This window comes from Hoplias malabaricus, chromosome Y (assembly GCF_029633855.1).
Source record: "Hoplias malabaricus isolate fHopMal1 chromosome Y, fHopMal1.hap1, whole genome shotgun sequence".
NCBI lineage: Eukaryota > Metazoa > Chordata > Actinopteri > Characiformes > Erythrinidae > Hoplias > Hoplias malabaricus.
This window is the reverse complement of record NC_089820.1, coordinates 7,953,841-7,976,619: the sequence shown is the minus strand read 5'-3', so window position 1 is coordinate 7,976,619 and position 22,779 is coordinate 7,953,841. Positions and strand designations below refer to the sequence as shown.

General features: G+C 38.8%; 1 protein-coding gene across 4 annotated transcripts in view; it reads left to right on the top strand.

Annotated features, from left to right (window-relative positions):
* LOC136677830 (acetyl-CoA carboxylase 2-like) overlaps positions 1-22,779 on the top strand; it is a 47,358-nt gene that overhangs the window by 20,806 nt on the left and 3,773 nt on the right. For 2 of the 4 annotated variants that reach the window (XM_066655491.1, XM_066655492.1), the window contains exons 20-56: positions 1,399-1,549; positions 2,041-2,175; positions 2,307-2,453; positions 2,924-3,112; positions 3,882-3,982; positions 4,839-4,927; positions 5,632-5,756; positions 6,451-6,564; positions 6,688-6,801; positions 7,025-7,114; positions 7,470-7,588; positions 8,367-8,408; positions 10,068-10,091; positions 11,449-11,592; positions 12,165-12,264; positions 12,358-12,465; positions 12,839-12,895; positions 12,976-13,017; positions 13,096-13,311; positions 13,609-13,764; positions 14,028-14,231; positions 15,275-15,430; positions 15,838-15,960; positions 16,356-16,625; positions 16,854-16,951; positions 17,892-18,012; positions 18,105-18,215; positions 18,675-18,818; positions 19,014-19,134; positions 19,636-19,732; positions 20,168-20,264; positions 20,431-20,566; positions 20,706-20,883; positions 21,487-21,599; positions 21,798-21,952; positions 22,202-22,372; positions 22,549-22,685. In XM_066655491.1, coding sequence (XP_066511588.1) covers positions 1,399-1,549; positions 2,041-2,175; positions 2,307-2,453; positions 2,924-3,112; positions 3,882-3,982; positions 4,839-4,927; positions 5,632-5,756; positions 6,451-6,564; positions 6,688-6,801; positions 7,025-7,114; positions 7,470-7,588; positions 8,367-8,408; positions 10,068-10,091; positions 11,449-11,592; positions 12,165-12,264; positions 12,358-12,465; positions 12,839-12,895; positions 12,976-13,017; positions 13,096-13,311; positions 13,609-13,764; positions 14,028-14,231; positions 15,275-15,430; positions 15,838-15,960; positions 16,356-16,625; positions 16,854-16,951; positions 17,892-18,012; positions 18,105-18,215; positions 18,675-18,818; positions 19,014-19,134; positions 19,636-19,732; positions 20,168-20,264; positions 20,431-20,566; positions 20,706-20,883; positions 21,487-21,599; positions 21,798-21,952; positions 22,202-22,372; positions 22,549-22,685 — 4,695 coding nt within the window. The remainder of the gene's footprint in view (positions 1-1,398; positions 1,550-2,040; positions 2,176-2,306; positions 2,454-2,923; positions 3,113-3,881; positions 3,983-4,838; positions 4,928-5,631; positions 5,757-6,450; positions 6,565-6,687; positions 6,802-7,024; positions 7,115-7,469; positions 7,589-8,366; positions 8,409-10,067; positions 10,092-11,448; positions 11,593-12,164; positions 12,265-12,357; positions 12,466-12,838; positions 12,896-12,975; positions 13,018-13,095; positions 13,312-13,608; positions 13,765-14,027; positions 14,232-15,274; positions 15,431-15,837; positions 15,961-16,355; positions 16,626-16,853; positions 16,952-17,891; positions 18,013-18,104; positions 18,216-18,674; positions 18,819-19,013; positions 19,135-19,635; positions 19,733-20,167; positions 20,265-20,430; positions 20,567-20,705; positions 20,884-21,486; positions 21,600-21,797; positions 21,953-22,201; positions 22,373-22,548; positions 22,686-22,779) is intronic. The other 2 variants (XM_066655493.1, XM_066655494.1) reach the window with 2 other exon arrangements.

Here is a 22,779-nt window from a genome sequence, read left to right as displayed (position 1 = left end):
ACAAACTTGGGTTCTGCAGCAGGACAGTGATCCAAAACCCACCAGCAAGTCCACCTCTGACTAGGCCACTCAAGTCTTCTCTTTGTTTTTCTTCAGTCATTCAAAGTCCTGACCTGAATCCTATTGAGATACTGTGGCATGACCTTAAAAAGGTGGTTCATGCTCGAACACGCTCCAATGTGACTGAATTGCAAAGATGAGTGGGCCAAAATTCCTCCACAGCGCTGTGAAGGACTCATTGCAATTTACCGCAAACGGTTGTTCGCAGTTTTTGCTGCTAAGGGTGGCCCAACCAGTTATTAGGTTTAGGGGCAAACACTTTTTCACACAGGGCCTTGTAGGTTTGAATTTTTTTTTCACTTAATAAAAACCTTCATTTAAAAACTCAATTTGGTGTTTACTTGTGTTGTCTTTGAATAATATTTAAACTTGTTTGATGATCTGAAACATTTAAGAGTGACAAACATGCAAAAAAAAAAAATCATGAAGAGGGCAAACACTTCACACCACTGTATATAATTATACCCATCATACAGTTATATAATTAAAAAAGCATGGTAAAGAAAATAAAGGGTAACACTGATGGCCTCTTCGTCACAGACTGGGCTTTAGAGGTTTACATCTGTTTTTTCCATCATGTGATTTTGCTACATACTGAGGAAAAATCCCCCTTCTAGTTCTAAGTGAATAATCTTAATATAATAATGGTGAATGTTCTTGCAGAGGTGCTTGTCTTTTGGAAGGGGATATGCATGTTTTGTAGTGCAGCCAAAACAGTACAAAGCTCACACAGTAGTTTTCCCCACATTTAAAGGCGTGCTAGGATTTAGTAGTCTATTAAATAGTTCAGAAGAGTGATTGGAAAGTCTCCTGATCTCAAACCTAATCTGCAGAGAGTCATTCATATTGGTTATGTGCTTGGACTCGGTTGTCTAATCTGTTAGACACACCTATCTTGTTGGTCCCTTTTGTAGGTGTAATGTAAGAGACAGTAGCTCATCTGCTTCTGCACAGTTTGTGTAAGTCATCCTCTTGTCCTTTATCAGTGGTCACAAGACTCTGCAACATGCACTATCTCTTCACCACCATGGAGTGTTGGGGCTGATCCAACTCCCAAATAATAACTGCCCTATGGTAGTGTTGTGGAGCTTCTGACCATAGAAGAACAGGGTATAGCACAAATGAACCTGTACATTAAATGGAGCTGAAAAAAAGTGGACAATAAGTGAAGAAACAATGTGGTCATTTGAATGTTTTTGCTAATCTTTGTGTCCAGGCAGACAGGGAAGGGCATGTACGTATAGAGAAGGGCATATACAATACATAAAAACACACAGTATATTGTTTCTATAAACAGTATAAAAATGAATCTGAATATATCCTGATCTCTCTCTGCAGTTATCGGATAATTGTGGGCAATAAGACGTGTGTGTTTGAGAAAGAACGAGATCCCACGGTGCTTCGCTCTCCCTCGGCTGGAAAACTGCTGCAGTACATGGTGGATGATGGAAGTCACGTGACAGCTGGATATCCTTATGCTGAGATAGAGGTGAGGATCTGCAAAAGCCAGTGGTCATTTTGAGTATTTGCAGTAACTTACACTGATATTAAAATTGGCTGTACATGCCTCACAAAGTTTATTAACAGCTAGATTCACTGTTTATGAACAATAGGCCTGGGCATTGTGACACTAATATTATTGAAATGCAGTAATGTTTTAGTTCAGAGACAAATAACCGAGTTGAATTAGTCCTTTGATGCTTAAACCCCAGGATATGGGTCCACACTGTATTCTAGAGTAGTAAAACATTAAGGCTTTATTACTTCTTAATTTATTCATACTCTTTGTGATCATATCATAAGCCATATTCATTTTAATATCAATATTAAGTTTATGGCTCATATGATTAAGAGTTGAAAACAATTAATTTTGGCCCAGTTCTTATTAATCTGTTGTGCTAATTTGTTTAATTAAACATATCTCCCAAAAAATACAAGGTACATTTCCACTGACTGTCTGTGTGGGTGTGTGTTATTTAGGTGATGAAGATGGTGATGACTCTGATGGTACAGGAGTCTGGTCACATTAAATTTGTGAAGAGGCCTGGGGCGGTTTTGGAGACTGGCTGTGTGGTGGCCCGTATTGATCTGGATGACCCCAGCAGCATTCATCCTGTAACTACTGTTATTTTGAATGCATTGAAAACATCTTAATGACATAAAGCAGAGACATTGGATATAAAAAGTCTGTGTTGTAATGAGGTTTTTTTTTCCCTCACATCATAAACCTGGTGTTTTAACTTTAGGTGGAGCTGAACACTCAGCCTTTACCTGCTCAAGAGCCCCTCCCTATGGTGGGAGAGAAACTGCACCAGGTTTTCCACAGTGTCTTGGAGAACCTGGAGAAGGTGATGGATGGGTATTGTCTCCCGGAGCCGTACTTCAGCAGTAGGGTAAGAAGCATCCTCACTATGAGCATTTAATGCAGCCTTCTCATTAATGTGCATCAGACAACACAAAGGTGAAGGCCATTACCCACAATCTACTGTACTTCCACATAAACACTGTCACTGTGATTGGAGACACGTAGAATGTCTAATGGATGTCTAATTCTGATGAGAGCCAAATCAGAACAACATGTTGAATCTCATTTTTTCTGAGTTAGGCAGCCCACAAAACACTGGCTAGGGTAAACACTTCAGGCTCCCAAATATAATATATATATATATATATATTTTAATAATAAGTTAAATTAAAGTTAAACCAAAGCATTTAAGGGGGTATGAGTTAAAAGTATCTCTTAATCATCCTATAATGATGTCACATTATTGAAATTAGGCCTGTAGTTTCTGCTGCGTAATTTGCATCTTTCTCTCCCTCTCTCCCTCCCTCCCTCTCTCTCTCACTCTTACTCTGTTGTCAGTTGAATAAGTGGGTGGGGACTTTAATGAAGACCCTGAGAGACCCTTCTCTGCCGCTGCTGGAGCTGCAGGAGATAATGACCAGTGTTTCCGGACGAGTTCCTGTTGCTGTGGAGAAGGCTATCCGCAAAATCATGGCCCAGTACGCCAGCAACATCACCTCTGTACTCAGCCAGTTTCCCAGCCAGAGGGTTAGCATTAAAATATTATTACTATGGACAATTACGGTCCCCATTTTCAGATTAAATAAGTTTAATTGAGTATATTCACTGAACAACTTAATTTTATTTTGTAAATATATATATAAACAAATGTAGAATTTGATGCCTACAACATACAAAAAGGCAGAGGCAAAATTAGAGGGAAGTAGTTAGAATATTTAGGATATATTTTAAGCTTAAAACATGCCTTGATAAGCAGGTGAATTGATAATGGGAGGGGATCATGGTTGGGAACAAAAAGAGTATCCAGTCTTTTTGAATTGTTCAGTACAATATTTCAGTATATTTCACCAGCTTCTGTACATAATATTGTAAAAAGGTTGATGCTCAATGCCAAACAGGGGCCAGAGGGGTGTAATGCATAGGACAACTGTGGAATAGTTGGACTGTGTTTTCTGGAATGACTGAGCTTTTGGATGATTTGGGATATGTACCTAATCACGTAACATCAGAGCTTGACCTGAATGCTTGTAGCTGAATGCAATCAAATCCTCAAAGCAATGTTCCAACATCTAAACCACCCAACGTCCACAGCCTGATCATTTACCCTATATTAAACTTTGGAGACCTAGTACTGACAACTACCAACAATAAACAATGTAAATGTTGTCATAATTGAGTACTGCATTGGTGTGACATAACTGTAACATTAATTTGTTAGAGAATTGTATTGAGCAATCCAATTTACTCCAGTTTATCATCTGGCTCCTAAGGCACTGTTGTGTTTTGTCTACTGCAGATAGCGAATATCCTGGACAGTCATGCAGCCACTCTGCAGAGGAAAGCAGACCGCGAGGTTTTCTTCATGAACACTCAGAGCATTGTACAGCTGGTACAGAGGTGAGACACTGAGGTTCAAACTGGAAATGGAATTTCACACCATCATTGTGTCTCAGTAAACAGCAAGCATTTGCAGTATCAAATGGTCTTATTTTTAGTTTTTTCAGTTGTGTTTGCTCTTTTTTTCACATTTTTGTTAGATCTCAGGTATTTCTAGATTAACCTTTTGTTTCAACTGGGAAGTTAATAGCTAACTGTTTCTCTTCTGCTTTTCAGCTTTTTCTCTTGTTAAGCATTATACAGTAATGTTATCATGAGGTGGGGATATCACTGAAATAATCACTGTTTAACTACTTTGACTGAATACTTTTGAGTGAGATTAGAGTTTGATTAAATAATGCTTATATTGGCAACAGGCAGCAAGGCAGCTGACTATTTTGAGACAGGCCCCATATCTCAAGGTCGCTGTCAGACACTGTGGAAAATAGTCCATATTCATGTCCTTGTTTTCTTTCTAGTGAATTATTAATGTCTGTGCAGAATATAATTGTTCCAGCAATGTCTGTTTATTACTGCTCACTACTGTGTTACTGTTAACATTTTAAAGCATTTTCTCTTCAAGTATTCCTTCAGTGATCTTTGTCAGATAGTTATTGATGGACCAGAAGGTTTTCATGAGGAATTCCCTATTACTGGGTAATTCAGACCAAGGTCCCCAGATAAATTAAATGTACAAGTAAATTAGATATATAACAATCTCAGAATATTTTGTAAAATGATTCCATTCATTTTTAGACATTTTTAGTGAATAATTCCAGAGAACATAGTTCCATATTTTTTACATGTTCAATTTTGCTATTTATTTACATTAAATCCTACTATTATTTGTTTGTTTGTCTGCTGTTTGTCTGTTCAGGTATCGCAGTGGTATTAGAGGTTATATGAAGTCTGTTGTGCTGGATCTTCTGCGGAGATACCTACAGGTGGAGAGACAATTCCAGCAAGGTAATATATTCACCTGCAGCATTTAATAAAACATAAATAAATAAAATAAATTAGTATTTTGGAATTTGCTTCTATTCCCTGCCCTGACCTATGTCATAGCAAACTGCGATTAGTTATTTTGGAGTGATGGTGATATAGCACAGGCTTTCTCAGCCACCAAGCTGCCCTCTGGTGGACAAAACTAAAGAGAAGTCATGTTCTGAAGTGGGCGGTGATGGCACTGTCTCATAAAATCAGGGAGAATATGATTTGATGATAATACTGACTTAATATTTACAAAAAGCAACAAAAATGATTTTATATGGCAAACAATATAAGTACATGCCCTGCTCCAGTAGTCCAGTAGTGACAGATTCATCCTCTTTGCCAGTTGTCTAAAGAAAATAAATCTCACGTTTCAATCATCCACTTGTTATTGAATTTAAACTGAAGTCTCTAATTCACCACCATTCAGTCTGCTTTTATTTATTAAATAACCTTAGCCTTATCAATTGAGATGTATTTTATGTATCTTCTGTGTTTTTATTTTTAAATTTAAATACATTTTTCCCCTTTGGCTTTATGCTTAGGAATAAAACATTGGGCTTTAAGCTGGAAACATCTGCTAAAACTATAGAACTCCTGATATCACCATGATGTAGATTTTAATGATTATCTTTCATTTAAATCACAAAATGGATTACTGTCTTCTTTGCCACCCACAGCCACATATGATAAATGTGTCATAAACCTGAGAGAGCAGCATAAACCAGATATGACACCAGTTCTGGAGTTCATCTTCTCTCACTCTCAGGTCTCCAAGAAGAACATGCTCGTCACCATGCTTACAGTAAGATTCATATTTACTCTGTTAGACTCTTATTTTATTCTTATTGTAGCATTTTTAAGACAGAAATAGGACGATTTCACATAAAGTCTGTTTCTTATTCCTCAGACTTTATGCTTCACATTCTTCTGTGAAACATATGAATCACTTACTTAAGACAAACAGTAAATCTTACCAAGTTTTATGTTTTCTGTAATTTATCTCTATTATGACACTGTAGTATCAACCAGTAATTTTATTTCTGCATTGAGATAGTGTTTATCTATTTTGCCGCTTTGTTAAATTCTAATTAAATATTCTGAAAGAAACTTCTGCTATTGTCTTTCATAAAATTAGTTTTTTGTTTATGGAAAGATTTTTGTTTTTGACAGCTGAATATAGCCCACCCTGGATATGAGAAAACTTAAGCACCCATGACACTCATACATATTTTTAGCACTCATTTCTTTTACTCCATCTTAAACAGGAAAGAATTATTCATATTTGTGTCACTTTCAAGGAGAGGGATTACACTTAACTATGCGCCATTTTGAATAGAGATTATAGTAAAATACTAAGCGTAATCACTGCCCTGGAAACCACCACTTTCTGTTAAACTGAGCACTGTGTTGTTGTTTTTTTTCTTGTTTTAAATAGACAAGGCTGTATTACTAGATCACCGAGTATAAATAAACACTGTGTGCGATGTGATTGGCAGGACCAGCTGTGTGGGCGCGACCCAACTTTGCCGGATGATGTTGTGGTGATTCTGAATGATTTCACTCAGCTCAGTAAGATGGAGAACTCAAAGGTTGCTCTGTGTGCCAGACAGGTAAATGATCTTTGAGTCATTCTTATCCACCTCTTCTCAAACACTTGTGTGGGTGTTTGTTAGTTAACATAATACAGTTAGAAGGTGCAGCAGGTAATGAGTATTCTGTGGTTTTCTTTTCAGGCTCTGATTGCATCTCATTTACCTTCTTATGAAGTGAGGCACAACCAGGTGGAGTCTATCTTTCTGTCTGCTATCGACATGTATGGACACCAGTTCTGCCCTGAAAACCTCAGGGTACAGTCAAGAAGAAAATTAATTATTCATTAATTTAATTATTCATTCATGCATTCATACATTGTCTGTAACTGCTTATCCAAATCCAATTCAGTGTTGCAGTGGGTCTGGAGCCTACCCAGAGTCACTGGGCGCAAAGGGAACGCTAAATATATAGACCTTTACATGGAGCTAATTGAGACCTATAGATATTAAAACGTCTTGTCTCAATCTCTTTACGCAGAAACTCATCATGTCTGAAACCTCCATCTTTGATGTTTTGCCCAGTTTCTTCTACCACAGCAACCGAGTTGTGTGTATGGCTGCTTTAGAGGTAAATACTGTTTTTTTTTTTTTCCTTTTACAGATACAGTCACATATATCACATTGTAAACACGTTGAAAAGTTAGTGATAGTTAATCAGTTTGCTTCTTTTCTCTGTTGAGGTTTAGGTGTTGAGGGCTTAAAGTCATTATTTGTTCATTTATTTTGAAGACATTTCACAAAGCTGGATAGTTGGAACCTAAAGTCAGAGTAGTCCAGTGAACTTATGTCTTGGCTCTTCTCCTGTAGGACAGATTTGACTGCAGACCTTGGTTCAGTTTTTTTAGAAGCACTGTAAATATGAATTATCAAAGGATATGGGAGAGTGGTGTGGGTATATATGTAAGTGTTTTATATGTTTGCAGGTGTACGTGAGGAGAGGTTATATCGCCTACGAGCTCAACAGCCTGCAGCATCACCCGCTGCTGGATGGCACATGTGCTGTACTCTTTCAGTTCATGCTTCCTTCATCACATCCCAACAGGTAAAACTCTTAACTCCACCTTAAACTGAATCCCAACATATGTGCACACACACACACACACACATATGGAGACCTCCCAACTTTTAGATTATTCATCTCAGTCTGAGCTCAAAGTGAGGGTTTAGTCAGAAATCAATTTTACAGTTTCCCTTCCTTCCTTAAATAAAGTAAGTCAGCCAAGACGTAAACTGCCTGAAATGTTACTTCAATTTAAGCACTGGATCTACAGTGGCTGTGTGCACATGTACAAATGTATCCAGACACTCTTCTAATCAGTGAATTCAATGAAAATGAAAGTTCACCATCTCTGTCTGCATGTTAAATTGTGCACAGTTTATATAATCTTCATAGACAAGTGTTGACCAATAGAATGGGATTCTTTGGAACATCTGCAGAACCCAATTGTGTGGCCGAGAGATGGATTACATGTTGCAGTGTCAACAAGCACATAATCGAGTCATAATACACAGATTTTAGAATTGCAATTAATGCTGATTGCTGTATATATGTCTATCATATGCCATAGCTTCAGTGCAGAATTCTTAATGCAAACTTCAGACACCAAACTATTGCTTCATGTTTTGAATAAGCCATGTAACATGTTAAGAACAGAAACCTTGTCATTCACAATGTGACTAGGCTGACTACTCTGTTGGTTTTACTGTTGATGACATCTATTTGAGATCCAATTTATAGCTGTAAAATGACTCACCATTGTTTCGCTTGTTTTAATATTCATATGTTTACTGTGTGTGTTGTATTTGTTTCTCCATAAAAGAGAGCCATACACCAGAGTGAACAGCTCAGTGCCCAAACCCACGTAATGGCCTCTTTGTTTCTTAAAGCCTCTAATATACTCCACAACTGAAATATAACTGATATTGAGCTGTAGCGCAAGGTGTGCACCATTTTAAAGCAACTTCTCACTCTCACCATGCTAACGGGGCTAGCAGCGCTAAACGTCTAAAGCTGTGGTTTATGGAGCCTATGCTAAAGCTGCACTGGGCGATGTGGACACCTTGCATATCCATCCTGAAATATTCTTTGTTTTCCTCTTTTCTCACAACATGATGGCAGTTGGTTGCAGTGAGTTCTAGTGGTGTGGTTGAAGTGATTCATCCAGTGAGAAGCTTTATTCGTTTAGAGGAGCAAGAATCTTCTCTAACATACTTTTTATGCTTTTGGAGCATACAGCTCTAATGAGGACTTAATTAACACAAACACACACAGATTCTCTTACTCCTCTGATCAAAATCAAGCTTGGCTAATCACAGCAAATCACATTCTACACAAAAGCAGACTGGTTTCCTTAATATGTTTTTTATTTATTTTTTTTTTCCACTAAAGTATCTTCTGTAACATATTTAATGCAAATATCTACTTAAGAACTTTCATAACTGCAATGGTCTCTGTCATAACAAAACCTGAGAATAATAAATATGATGATAAAGTAGTGGGTTATTTGTGTTTGTAAAAACAGTATTCATAATGCACCTGTAGTTGCTATAAACAGTGTTATTCAATAGGGCTGAAACTCCATTATCTCCTTTTACTACATGACCAAAGCAGGCAACTTGGAAACAAAGCAGTATTATTGCTATTGTAATCAATTTTAGAATATGTTAACATTAGAACAGCACACTGTCATTTTTCTGAGAAGTAAGAAGTAATGTTGAATTCTTTTATAATTGAGTATAAAATACAAGGTTAAATGTCTAGTTCATTCATCATGGAATATTCACTCAAAGTGAATGACAGTAGTTGTTACACAATGATACAAAAGTAGAGTGCCAAGGTCTTGATATGACAGCGGTGATATACTCATATCTGAGTGTGTGTATCAGCAGACAAACACACACACACTGCAGTGGTCATTTTCATTTACAAGCCTTATGGAGTCCTTAAGTAGAAATGTCAGTGTGTTTCTTTTTGTTCTGTAGGGTTTGTTTAAATTTGCTTTATTTGGTAACCCAATAATACATAAATCATCTTTCTCTTTTCTGAACCTTTGATTAATGTTCTTCATTTTCACAGTTTGTGGGTTTTGCTTTGGAACTAAGGCTCTTAAACATTAAGGTTAAGGGAACCCTAACTGTTGAGACATGTGAGACTCAATGTGGTGTACATATCAGATAAAGTTAAAATGCTGTAAAAGCAAACAAAGGCTTTATTTATTATTAGAAATAGACAAGATCCCTAATACTAGGGGATACTCACCATTTTGGTTTTAGCATCAGACGAGTACCTACTGTCCCTCACAAAAACTCTGTTTTAATTAATATTTTATATTAAGAGTCTTGTTTAACATTTTACTAGGGACATTGAACAAGACAAATGTTTTTGATTGTACTGTTTCTCATAGCACTAAATCACTGAAGCACTGTACACTATTTTAAAGCATGCAAGTCTAAACAGCGAGGGTTCCTTTTAAGTTCGCAAAGCCCTGGCTAACACTGACCTGTAATTGCTCTTGTTACAGAGGGAGCAGTCCAACCTTGAACAGGTAGAGTATGAGCTCCTTCCACCAGCGAATCAGCTGCCTCTGTGCTCTCTCCTCACCTGGCCTGTTTGTGTGAAGCAATGCATGCTGGGTGCACTATTTGAACTTTATATGCTAAAGAAATTGATGTTGTGTAGAAGGACAAGTCCAGTCTGAAGAGAATATTTCAGTCCAGCAGTTCTGACATGGCTTACGCCAGTTGTATTAGAACTGTGTGGCTGATCTCTCAGGTTTATAGACCATTTAAAGACCAGGTGTCATTCTGTAGTCAGAGCCATGCCCATAAAAATATTCCTCAACCTCCAAAATTCCAGTGATATGTAATATATAAATAGGTAAATGTAATGCAGTGGAAATGTATATTTAGAACAAAATTTAAAAGGTTTGGATCTATCCAGCCATTTTTAAAACATTAGATACATTTCTGTTATAGATCAAGAACCAGCTTAGACCTGGAATTTCTAATATGGACATGACACCCACTACAGGACAATGACCCAGCTTCAGCTGTATATGTCCTTCATAGTTGTTGTAATTTGAGTTTTTTTTTTTTTAAATAAATTATTAATTTTGTCATTTTAAAAGCCTCCAGTACAATCTCAGCTCCAAGTCAAACACAGGGGCAGCTTGATGCTTGCTGAGGAGGAACTTAGTTTAGTATATATATATAATTCAGTTATTTAATTAATGAAAATTAATTACATTTTTTAAATTTCATCAGTATCAGTATCAATCCCTGTTAAATTACAATATTGTAATTACATTATGAGGACTGTAATCTCACTCTAGTTAATGTAGCCATGCTTTACTAACACTCCATTTTCTTGTGAATGAAGAGAAATATTTTGGGAAATGTTCCATAAAATAGAGACCCTTGATGATTAGTAAAATGTTTTATAAATACATTTATGGAACACGTATAAATTACTTACATTTCTTACAGGAGAAGCTCTCTCAAATTGGCTACTTAGCTTAGTGCGCAGTTTTGCTAAGCTGCTAGCATCACTGCTGACACCTCAACAAAGAAAATAAAAATCTAGAATTTGGCTGATTTTAGTAGAATTGTTTAGAGTTTTCTGAGTATGTGCATGTATCAAGATTTAAGTAACTTTGTACTGTTTCTGTAGGTCATTTTTTTAATGAACTGTTGACACAGTGGTAAGGGCAGCTGGTGTCATGGTCTACAGAAATGGAGATAGAAGGTTCTGATGTGACAGTACGGAAATAAGAGTGTTAGAGATTTGTTTGCAATTGTTCGTGTTGTAGCTTCAGCTATTTTATGTGTGGCTTCATAATAATAAACGCAGTGTGCTTTTTTTGTTGATATTGATTACTAACACAAACTCTCACACATTCCCAGGCTCTCACTAGCAGTGAGCAGTTCTGATCAGTTCGAGACGATGCAGCGACAAGGAAGTGAGCTGTTCCTGGAAGGTTCTTTATCTCCCCCCTGTCAGAGGATGGGAGCCATGGTGGCCTTCCAGTGCTTTGATGACTTCAAGAGGTAAGAATATTATTACAACATTTATAAGATTAATTGAATAAATACAATTGTACAAAATCTTTCACTGATTAAATTTACATGAAATTAAGCTAATCTGTCAGGAGCTGCAATTTTTTCACAATTATACATAATCAGAGAGAGAGAGAGAGAGAGAATTTTTTAAATTTTATTATATTATTTTTTTTAATATAGGTATATAATATTTTTTTAAGTATCAGCCATTTTTATTACTAACAATACCAGACATTAGAAAACAATATTTATGAATGTGTTTGTGTATTATTTGTACTTTTATCCTGTAAAGTGAATCTCAGGTCAAATTGCTTGAAGTTCCTAAATGCAACACTTGCTTCCACAGAGCAGTTTCCCCACAAGATGGCGGCCATATATAAGTTAGGTTTAGTACAGTACCTTTGATACCTCCAGGCTATTAGTCATCACTGTAATGGCAGTTTTATAATGGAATTGAAAGAATCACTGAAGATATAGCTTTGCTTTACTGTAGTATGAAGTCTGTTGGATAGTGTGAAGTCTAGAGTTCTAACTGCTGTTCTAATGAAATGTGTGTCCAGGTGTTTTGATGAGGTGATCGCCTGTTTTGCTGATCCTTTGAGTGAGAGTCCACAGTTCTCTGACTCTGTCTCCTGCCTATTCGACGAGGAGAACAATAAGGTAGGTTTGGAGAAATGCAAACACCCACAAAATGTTTGGAGAGAACAGAGAAAAATAGCTCACCATAGTCATGGTTTTCTGTCTTTCCTGCAGAACATGAGGGAAAATCCTATTCACATCCTCAATGTCTCAATCAAATCGGCCGACACTGAAGACGACGATGCACTGGTCACAGCCTTCACTGACTTTGCTCAGTCTAAAGTGAGTCGTTTTTCAAATTATTTTGTACATATCTCATTCATACTTGAATATCTCATGAGACATAAACGAAACAGACCCAAATAAGTTCTAGAACACATTTGAATTCTGTATAATGTATTCACAAATTATCCTCAACTGTAGTGTAAGCGAACTTTAACATTTGATGCACTGTTTAAACTGGTGCTAACACAATGTCACTGGAGCTTAACGTACTAGGAGAAGAATGTTAACTGCTTGTTCTGTTACATCCCCTCAACACACTTAGGAGGCCTGTTACATCCTATTACATCAGCTAACAGATGAAATACCAAGCTGAATATTTGGTGTTTATGACCAAGCTGTGTTGCTAACTTTGTATTATTTATTTCTTCAGAAATCTCTGCTGTATGAGTATGGAATCAGAAGGATCACATTCCTGTTAGCACAGAAGGTACTGATATTTGATATTTAATTAAGACATTACATTTTAAATGAATGTAAAGGAACATAACATGTATCTCTTTTAAACAGAGGGAATTTCCCAAGTTCTTCACGTTCAGAGCCAGAGATGAGGTAAAAAAAAATAAGTCAAGTGTTACTCTCTAGGCATTGAACACAGTGCACATGTTTAATTGTGTCCTCTCTCCTCAGTTCCAGGAAGACCGAATTTATCGGAATCTGGAGCCGGCTCTGGCCTTCCAGCTGGAGCTGAACCGGATGAGGAACTTTGAGCTGAAAGCTGTTCCCTGTGCTAACCACAAGATGCACCTTTACTTGGGTGCCGCACGTGTGGAGGAGGGGGCAGAGGTCACAGACTATCGCTTCTTCGTCAGAGCCATCGTCCGACATTCGGACCTCGTCACCAAGGTAACCAACACCAAGGAAGCATGCTCACAACTGGGTTCTGATTGAAGGAAATTTTTTAAATGCATAGAACCTCGGGGGACTGGCTCGCTGACTTATACATTCACCCTCACCTTTTCACTCTCTCACTCACATTTAACAAAGTGTGAAAAAAAGGATGAAATTTAGTGATTTGCATCAGTGAAATTATTAGTGTTACCACCTTGTAGTGCTATTATTTGTAATCAGGAATGTCTTTTTATAAAGTCTGTTGTTTAAAAATGGCCAATTTTAATATAAAGACTTTTCTTCCTTTGGCAGGAGGCTTCTTTTGAATACCTGCAGAACGAGGGGGAGAGGCTGTTGTTGGAGGCTCTGGACGAACTGGAGGTGGCCTTCAGTAACACACCCACCCGCACAGACTGCAACCACATCTTCCTCAACTTTGTCCCCACCGTCATCATGGACCCCATCAAGGTCAGCACTAAACCTGATTAAAACATGGGGCAGGAAGTGGTTAATTCAGGAGCTACAAAGCAATTTGATTTTGTGTAATGTGAAATGTACTTTACAGAAAAAATATGAAAAATACTAATGAATCACAGTAATATGTTTACTGTGTTTGGTATTAAAATTAACTTACTTCTTCAAAGGCTATTAGTCTGTAATGGTGCTTGTAAAGTTGAATTTTATGTTCTGCTCCCGTTGCTGACGGAGTTCTCCTGCGTTCTGTGGGATAGATTGAGGAGAACGTCCGCTCTATGGTGATGCGTTATGGCCGGCGTTTGTGGAAGCTCAGAGTGCTGCAGGCTGAGCTGAAGATGGGCATCAGACTTAATCCAACAGGAGACACCATCCCCATCCGGCTCTTTATCACCAATGAGAGCGGATACTACCTCGACATTAGTCTCTACAAAGAAGTCACTGACACCACCAGTGGACAGGTGACCCTCTCATCTCACTAAAATAACAAACATACAGGGGTTGGACAATGAAACTGAAACACCTGTCATTTTAGTGTGGGAGGTTTCATGGCTAAATTGGAGCAGCCTGGTGGCCAATCTTCATTAACTGCACACTGCACCAGTAAGACCATGTGCATCCAATGGTTCAAACATTGTGTCCTGAAGGCGGTGCCGTGTATCAGGACGACAATGCACCAATACACACAGAAGACTGGTGAAAGATTGGTTTGATGAACATGAAAGTGAAGTTGAACATCTCCCATGGCCTGCACAGTCACCAGATCTAAATATTATTGAGCCACTTTGGGGTGTTTTGGAGGAGCGAGTCAGGACACGTTTTCCTCCACCAGCATCACGTAGAGACCTGGCCACTATCCTGCAAGAAGAATGGCTTCAAATCCCTCTGACCACTGTGCAGGACTTGTATATGTCGTTCCCAAGACGAATTGACGCTGTATTGGCCGCAAAAGGAGGCCCTACACCATACTAATAAATTATTGTGGTCTAAAATGACAGGTGTTTCAGTTTCATTGTTCAACCCCTGTAGTTTATCTCCTGATCAACAGGTAAAGTGTATATACTCTTTAGGGTACGATTGACAATTTCTATAATTTTAAAGTTCTGTTTTAATTACATTGGTGCCCTTGTTACTTTGATTTGATGGAAAAAGAACAATGCTGGTCATCTCTAGGTTGTTTGGGTGTCACAGCATTTTGAGCAAGCAAACACACAAATATGAATATGATTCAAATTATAGTGGTCTTTCATTGAAACTCAGCGAAAAGCATTTAGCAGTGTGGATGCTTATACAAATAAAGGTAACTTGGAGCTTCTTTTGCACAGTGATAGGAAACGTGCTGCAGAAAGAAAGCTTTGGTTTGATCTGCTGATCTAAAAGTGATGTGCTGCTACTACATTGGGGACGGATTTTTATCAGATAATAGAGATAAATTCAAACACATTTAGCGATCACCAATGATAATAGTCATTTGATATGTAAATCGTGTGTCTCTGTGTTGCAGATCATGTTTCAGTCGTACACAGGGAAGCATGGTCCTCTTCACGGAATGATCATCAACACTCCTTATGTCACCAAAGACCTGCTGCAGGCCAAACGCTTCCAAGCCCAGAGCCTCGGCACCACCTATGTCTACGACTTCCCTGAGCTGTTCCGCCAGGTGGATGGAGCTTCTTAAACCACTCTGATACACACTTTGTCTTTAAAATTAATGAAAAAAGAGTATATAAAGGGGCTATATCCTGCCACTTGTAATAGATACTACACGGACATCAGGTTATGCACTCTGCACTTCGTTTCCTCTGAAATTAAGACGTTTTACTACTACTTCAGGGAAGAATATATGCTGTTGTATTTTTAAGAATAGTAACGTCATGTGTTCACACTGCAAGATCAATTCTGACTCATCAGCTCATCATTTGGCATGATGACCTTAATCTCATTTGAGCTTCCATTTGGTGTCCTGTTTTGTTTTGTTTTTAATGGAGATTACACAACACTTCACTCATCATGAGCTGTGCCTGGACCTATTGTAACCTCTCTGTTGTTGATGTTGTGGTCTGGCAGGCTCTGTTTAAGCTGTGGGGTCCGGATGACAGCTACCCTAAAGACGTGCTGCTGTGTAATGAGCTGTTGTTGGATCCTCAGGGAAGACTTGTCCAAATGAACCGTCTTCCAGGAGACAACGAGGTTGTACACACTGTTCTCATGGAAATACAACATAGTGCTGACCACAGTAGCAGACTTTCTTAATTTATCCACATCCTCTCAGACCCAAAGTGTTAAGTTGTTTGTCTCTTACTGAAAGGATGGACACAACCAGCTTTTACCTATATAATAAAATTGGAGCTTGATTTTCTCTTTTGTTTAAAAGTTGCCAGTTGTTTAATGTTGTAATGGTTTCCATTTTTTTCTTTAGGACTTTATAACTTATGATTATCTTATATCTAATGTCCTCAGGAATATCTCCTGAGGCTCATTTGCACTTATTGGATGTTTAAGACTGGAAATTATATATATATATAACTTACATAAACAATGTAATTAATTCCTCTTTTCCTTGGTTTATCATCCTGCATGTGCAGGTGGGGATGGTGGCATTCCGGATGAAGATGAAGACTCCGGAGTATCCTGAAGGTCGTGACATCATCGTGATCTGTAATGACATCACATATCGTATCGGTTCTTTCGGGCCTCAGGAGGACCAGCTGTTTCTGAGGGCTTCCGAGCTGGCCCGAGCTGAGGGAATCCCGCGGATTTATATCTCTGCCAACAGCGGTGCTCGCATTGGTCTTGCAGAGGAGGTCCAGAATAAGTTCCAGGTTGCCTGGCTCGACCCCACTGACCCCTACAAGGTGACAACTTCCTTTTGGTGTAAATTCATTCTTGTTTAATCTGATTTGATTAGGTTATGTACAGCTTTAAACAGATGGTATACTTTACATTTGATACCCCCCTTTATTCCAAACATAGTCTGTTCAAATTCATTTCTGCCCCTCATTAATAAATATGGGGTAAGAGAATATTTACGTTGTGCTTATACAAGTGTTGTTTTTCCTCACTTTTTGTGTTGACTCCTGCAGGGTTTTAAATATCTGTACCTGACGCCTCAGGACTACACCCGCATCAGCTCCACAAACTCAGTCCACTGCCGCCACATAGAAGAAGGAGGAGAATCGAGGTCAGTCCTGGCACTTAGAATTTATCAGATCTTTCTCTGTGCTCATTTTGAGTTTAATTTTTCTCATTAAAGGAATCAGTCATATTCTTCAATAATATTGCTTCATGCTATGAACAGTCCTTATGCTGACACTCGGACACCTGAATGGAGCATAAACTAGAAGTTTGATTCTTCTGAGAATATAATATATGAATACCATTCATTCATTCATTATCTGTAACCCTTATCCAGTTCAGGGTCGCGGTGGGTCCAGAGCCTACCTGGAATCATTGGGCACAAGGCGGGAATACACCCTGGAGGGGGCGCCAGTCCTTCACAGGGCAATACATTATATATATATATATATATATATATATATATATATATATATATATATATATATATATATATATATATATATATATATATATATATATATATATATATATATATATATATATATAATAATGGGCGGCACAGTGGCGCAGCATGTAGTGTCTCAGTCACACAGCTCCAGGGGCCTGGAGGTTGTGGGTTCGATTCCCGCTCCGGGTGACTGTCTGTGAGGAGTTGGTGTGTTCTCCCTGTGTCCGCGTGGGTTTCCTCCCACAGTCCAAAAACACACAGGTGGATTGGTGACTCAAAAGTGTCCGGAGGTGTGAATGTGTGTGTGTCTGTGTTGCCCTGTGAAGGACTGGCGCCCCCTCCAGGGTGTATTCCCTCCTTGCGCCCAATGATTCCAGGTAGGCTCTGGACCCACCGCGACCCTGAACTGGATAAGGGTTACAGATAATGAATGAATATATTTCTAATATATAGAAATAAACATTGTATAATATTCTTGTGATGTTCTTAAAATGAAAGAATTCAGATAAAATGAATTAAAATGACATAATTAAACTAAATTTAAGATGATTTCACTTAATAAAACTTATGATTCCCCTCATGTGACCTCCTGCAGGTACATTATCACAGACATAATTGGAAAGGAGGAGGGTCTGGGGGTCGAGAATCTGAGGGGCTCAGGGATGATCGCAGGCGAGACTTCTCAGGCGTACGAGGAGATCATCACCATCAGCATGGTCAGAGCTGATTATTAACTCACCTATTTATGGTGTATATCTAAATGTTACGTCTTTTTGTCTGATTGAGTTTTTTCTTTTGGTTTCTGCAGGTGACGTGTCGAGCCATAGGTATCGGCGCATACCTGGTTCGTTTGGGACAGAGGGTGATACAGGTGGAAAACTCCCACATCATCCTCACTGGAGCAGGAGCCCTCAACAAGGTCTTTCACTGGGCCATATCAAGAAATATAAAATATCATTAAATATATTCTGACATTACACAGCTTAAGGAATATATAGAGTCTTCACTTAAACACAAAATCACATTTAAGCGAACAAAATGTAATATTTTTACGTAAAAATTACAGCTTCAGAGCATAGAGCCTCTGTTGTAAATCTTGTGGGCTCAGCACTGCAGAAAATGTAACTTGTGGAGGATCATAGGAAACCACCCCCTCCCCATTGATTTCAGTACAGTGCTGTCAAAATGAATTACACTAGAGGGAGCCACAAGAGCAAAAAATCTAAATTATTTTCAATAAAAAACAAGTGGTTTTCTTTTAGAGCTGACACTAACAATATGCTCAGATAACATTATATACATAAGTGTTTACTCCACTTTTACACAATCTCTTCTACTGTTCCACTGCTCTATCTGATCTCTTTATGTTGTTGTGTAGGTCCTGGGTCGAGAGGTGTACACCTCTAATAATCAGCTGGGTGGAGTGCAGATTATGCATAACAACGGAGTCACACACACCACGATTCCAGACGACTTTGAGGGGGTCTTCACCATCCTGCAGTGGCTCTCATACATGCCCAAGGTTCCAATGCTCTGTGAAGATTTTGTTTTATTTTTTCCTCTGAAAGAAGTAATGTCATTAAAGTCGAAAAGTTGAAATGAAACCACGTTATTTTTGCCTTTTACGTTCATATATTCTCTACTTTATTTATGTAAATGTATATAGCTTTGGTAAGGTGATTACATTTTATATTTATTTATTTATTTATTTTGGCAGAATCAGCACAGCCCAGTGCCTGTGATGCCCCCTACTGACCCAGTGGACAGGGAGGTTGAGTTTATTCCCACAAAAGCTCCATACGACCCTCGCTGGATGCTGTGTGGACGACCCCACCCCAGTGAGCCCCTCTCTTCTCTACCACACACTATACACACTGAATATTACTGAATATACTTTGTTTTAACTTTACACCTAGTCTGTATGCTATGTTTTGTTCATTTCAAATATAGAACGGTGCATTTAGGAAGCAATGCAAGTATGACATTATGTCAGCAGCTGCATATATTTTAAAACGAATTATTTTAATAAGTGAAAGCCATTAATGGAGAAATATAATTAATGGACTAGCATTGAAAGATTTATATTTTATTTATATATATACGTATGTGTGTATGTAGTAGAATTATAGTAGCTTGTCTTTGGGAATATGTCTCCGGCTTTGGGGACCATATGTCTTTGGAGCAGTTGGTTCACCCAAAATGTTGACTTTTACAGAGCTTAATGCAATGATTTTATATAACGATTAATTATAAACAGCTGTTTTTGGAAGAATGGGATAAAAGAAGACTTGATTTACAGGTTTAGATTGTGTTTGTTCATTTGTGTGTTGTGTTTGCAGGTGTGAAGGGGGCATGGCAGAGCGGATTTTTTGACCATGGTTCTTTCATGGAGGTGATGGCAACCTGGGCTCAGACAGTGGTGGTGGGCAGGGCCAGGTGAGCTTACCCACAATCCTCTTCACCTGTGTGCTGACCTCATATCCCCCTCTGTGTGTGTGAAACGTCCTGCAAGACTTTATCCAAATACACTTGTGAAAGGCCACCTGAATAATTTCTGAAGACTTTTCTTATGAACACCTCTTACACAAATAAACTGGGATCACACAGTACAGGAATTTAAAAGCGGCTGCTAAACTGAAGCAAAAGTGGTGAACTCAAACTTGTACGCTCTTCTCTTGCCTGGAGACACAGATAAATAAATAAGAAGGTATCATTTCTACAAATAAAGGAAAGAATGGCTAAGAAACCAGATGTGTTCAGACACTGAACTGTGTTTCTGTCACAAACAGATAAGGAATCATGGTTAATACTAAGCAAAAGTCGTGCTACCCCAGTTTAATAGAAGTGTTTCTGATGATTGTGATGTTACAGGCTTGGGGGGATTCCTCTCGGGGTTATCGCTGTGGAAACAAGGACTGTGGAGGCCACCATCCCAGCAGACCCAGCTAACCTGGACTCAGAGGCCAAAGTGAGTGATGATTTTGATTATATGAGCTTTATACGGTGTAATCAGTGTTGTAGAACATTAATGAGGTGCTTTAGGAAGTGGCTTTAGTTTTCTTTGTATGGAATAAAAATGTTACTGCCACTGCTTTTCTGTTTAATTGTGTGTGTGCTTGTGTGTGTGTGTGTAGATTGTACAGCAGGCTGGGCAGGTGTGGTTTCCAGACTCTGCATATAAAACAGCTCAGGCCATCAAGGACTTCAACAGAGAGAACCTGCCCCTCATGGTGTTTGCTAATTGGAGAGGCTTTTCTGGGGGGATGAAAGGTGTTCTCATATTTCTGGTGTTTTTATTAAACATTTATTACACAAATAACCATCATATGTTAGATATCATAGCATTTTTACAGTGTTTGTCCATAAAACTAATTGTGTGTGTGTGTGTGTGTGTGTGTGTGTGTTTCAGACATGTATGACCAGGTGCTGAAGTTTGGGGCGTATATAGTGGATGCGCTGAGAGAGTATCGACAGCCTGTTTTGGTCTATATCCCACCCCATGCTGAGCTGAGAGGAGGATCATGGGTAGTGATCGACCCCACCATTAACCCCCAGTACATGGAGCTGTATGCTGACCGCGAGAGCAGGTCAGTCTCTAATTTACCACTCGTCACTTCTTTCTGTGGCCTTTTTCCATCAGTTTTCTTTCATCTGTGATGTTTATCTGTTTGTTAACTTCAGATATGAATAGCCCTTTACATTTTTCACCTCATAGTCACAGTGTCCTGTGCTCCAGCGTAGCTCCAGCAACGATTGTTTGTCAATGTCCAATTATTTATACAACTTTATGCACTTCACATTTGACTCTCTCTCTCTCTCTCTCTCTCTCTCTCTCTCTCTCTCTCTCTCTCTCTCTCTCTCTCTCTCTCTTTCTTTCTTTCTCTTTCTCTCTCTCACTCTCTCTCTCTTCTTTCTCTCTCTCTCTCTCTCTCTCTCTCTCTCTCTCTTCTTTCTTTCTGTCTACTACTTTTCTCCTTGTCTCACTTTTTTCTTTCCCTTTTTCTTCTGTCTCTCTCTCTCTGCTCCCTAACGTCTCACTTATCTGTACTCTCAATCACTCTTCTCTCTTTTACTTTGTTGTGTTACTCTCTCTCGCTTTCTGTATTGTCTCTGTGTTCTCTGCCTGCACTCTCTATTATTTCTCTACCCTCTCTCCGTTCGCTCTCTTTGTGCCCTCTCTCTGTCTGTAGGGGTGGTGTATTAGAAGCTGAGGGGACAGTGGAGATTAAGTTCAGAAAGAAGGATCTGCTGAAGACGATGCAGAGGATTGACTCTGAGTATTGTAGACTGACTGAACAGCTCAGTGAGTTCTCTCTGTGTGTGTGTGTGAGAGAGAGAGAGAGTGAGAAAAATGGAGAGATTTGTTTGTGCCTTCCTTAATGAGCTGATTGGTGTTCCTGGCTTATACACATTCATTTTTGAAGCTGTAACCTGTCTCCTCCTCCTTTATAATAAACTCATCTTTGTGTATTTATTTTGTGTTGCTGCTGTGTGTATCCAGATTCTGTGGAGTTGTCTGATAAAGGGCGCAGAGAGCTAGAGGCTCAGCTGAAAACCAGAGAAGAGTTCCTCCTGCCCATATACCACCAGGTCGCGGTGCAGTTTGCAGACCTCCACGACACGCCTGGGAGAATGCAGGAGAAGGGAGTGATCACGGTAAAAACTTTCAGTAACACAGGAAGCACAGATAGCTTTATGTTTCTGACAGAACATAATACTAAGAAAGTATATTAAATAATAAACCATCTGTAGAAAAAACATGAAAACACAGTGATAGTTATTGTCTGCACAAAAAGACATTTGTAATTGAAAGACAATTGTAATATCAGTTCTACATTTATAGACATTTGCATCTTGATTTCACTGTGCTGCATATCCAAGGTGTGTGTGTGTGTGTGTGTTTAGGATATCCTGGACTGGAAAGCCTCTCGACTGTTTTTTTACTGGCGTCTGCGGCGCCTCCTCTTGGAGGAGGTGGTGAAGGGAGAAATAGTTGAGGCGAATAAAGACCTGGGGAACGGACACATCCAGTCCATGCTGCGGCGCTGGTTCATCGAGACTGAAGGCACAGTCAAGGTCTAGAATTTCTGCTTTTTTTACTCATTTATTTATTACCTGTTTTATAAAATGTGATGGATTTTGAGGACCATGTCACATATTGTTTCATTTCACAGAAGTTATGTATTATACAAAATGAATATCGAAATTTTACCTGAAAAAAACATTGTGTGGTTTGCTGTGGTTAATTTCAGGCGTATTTATGGGACAATAACCAGGCTGTGGTGGAGTGGCTAGAGAAACATCTGTCCCAACAGGAGGGAACACGCTCTGCCATCAGAGAGAACATCAGATACCTGAAGAGAGACTACGCTCTCAAACACATCCGCAGGTATTCACTGTCAAACAGACTTACTCCCGCTCCCAATTCCTACTCAGAGGCCCAGTTAACTGAGATCTAATTAACCCAGGCTCCTTGCTATGAC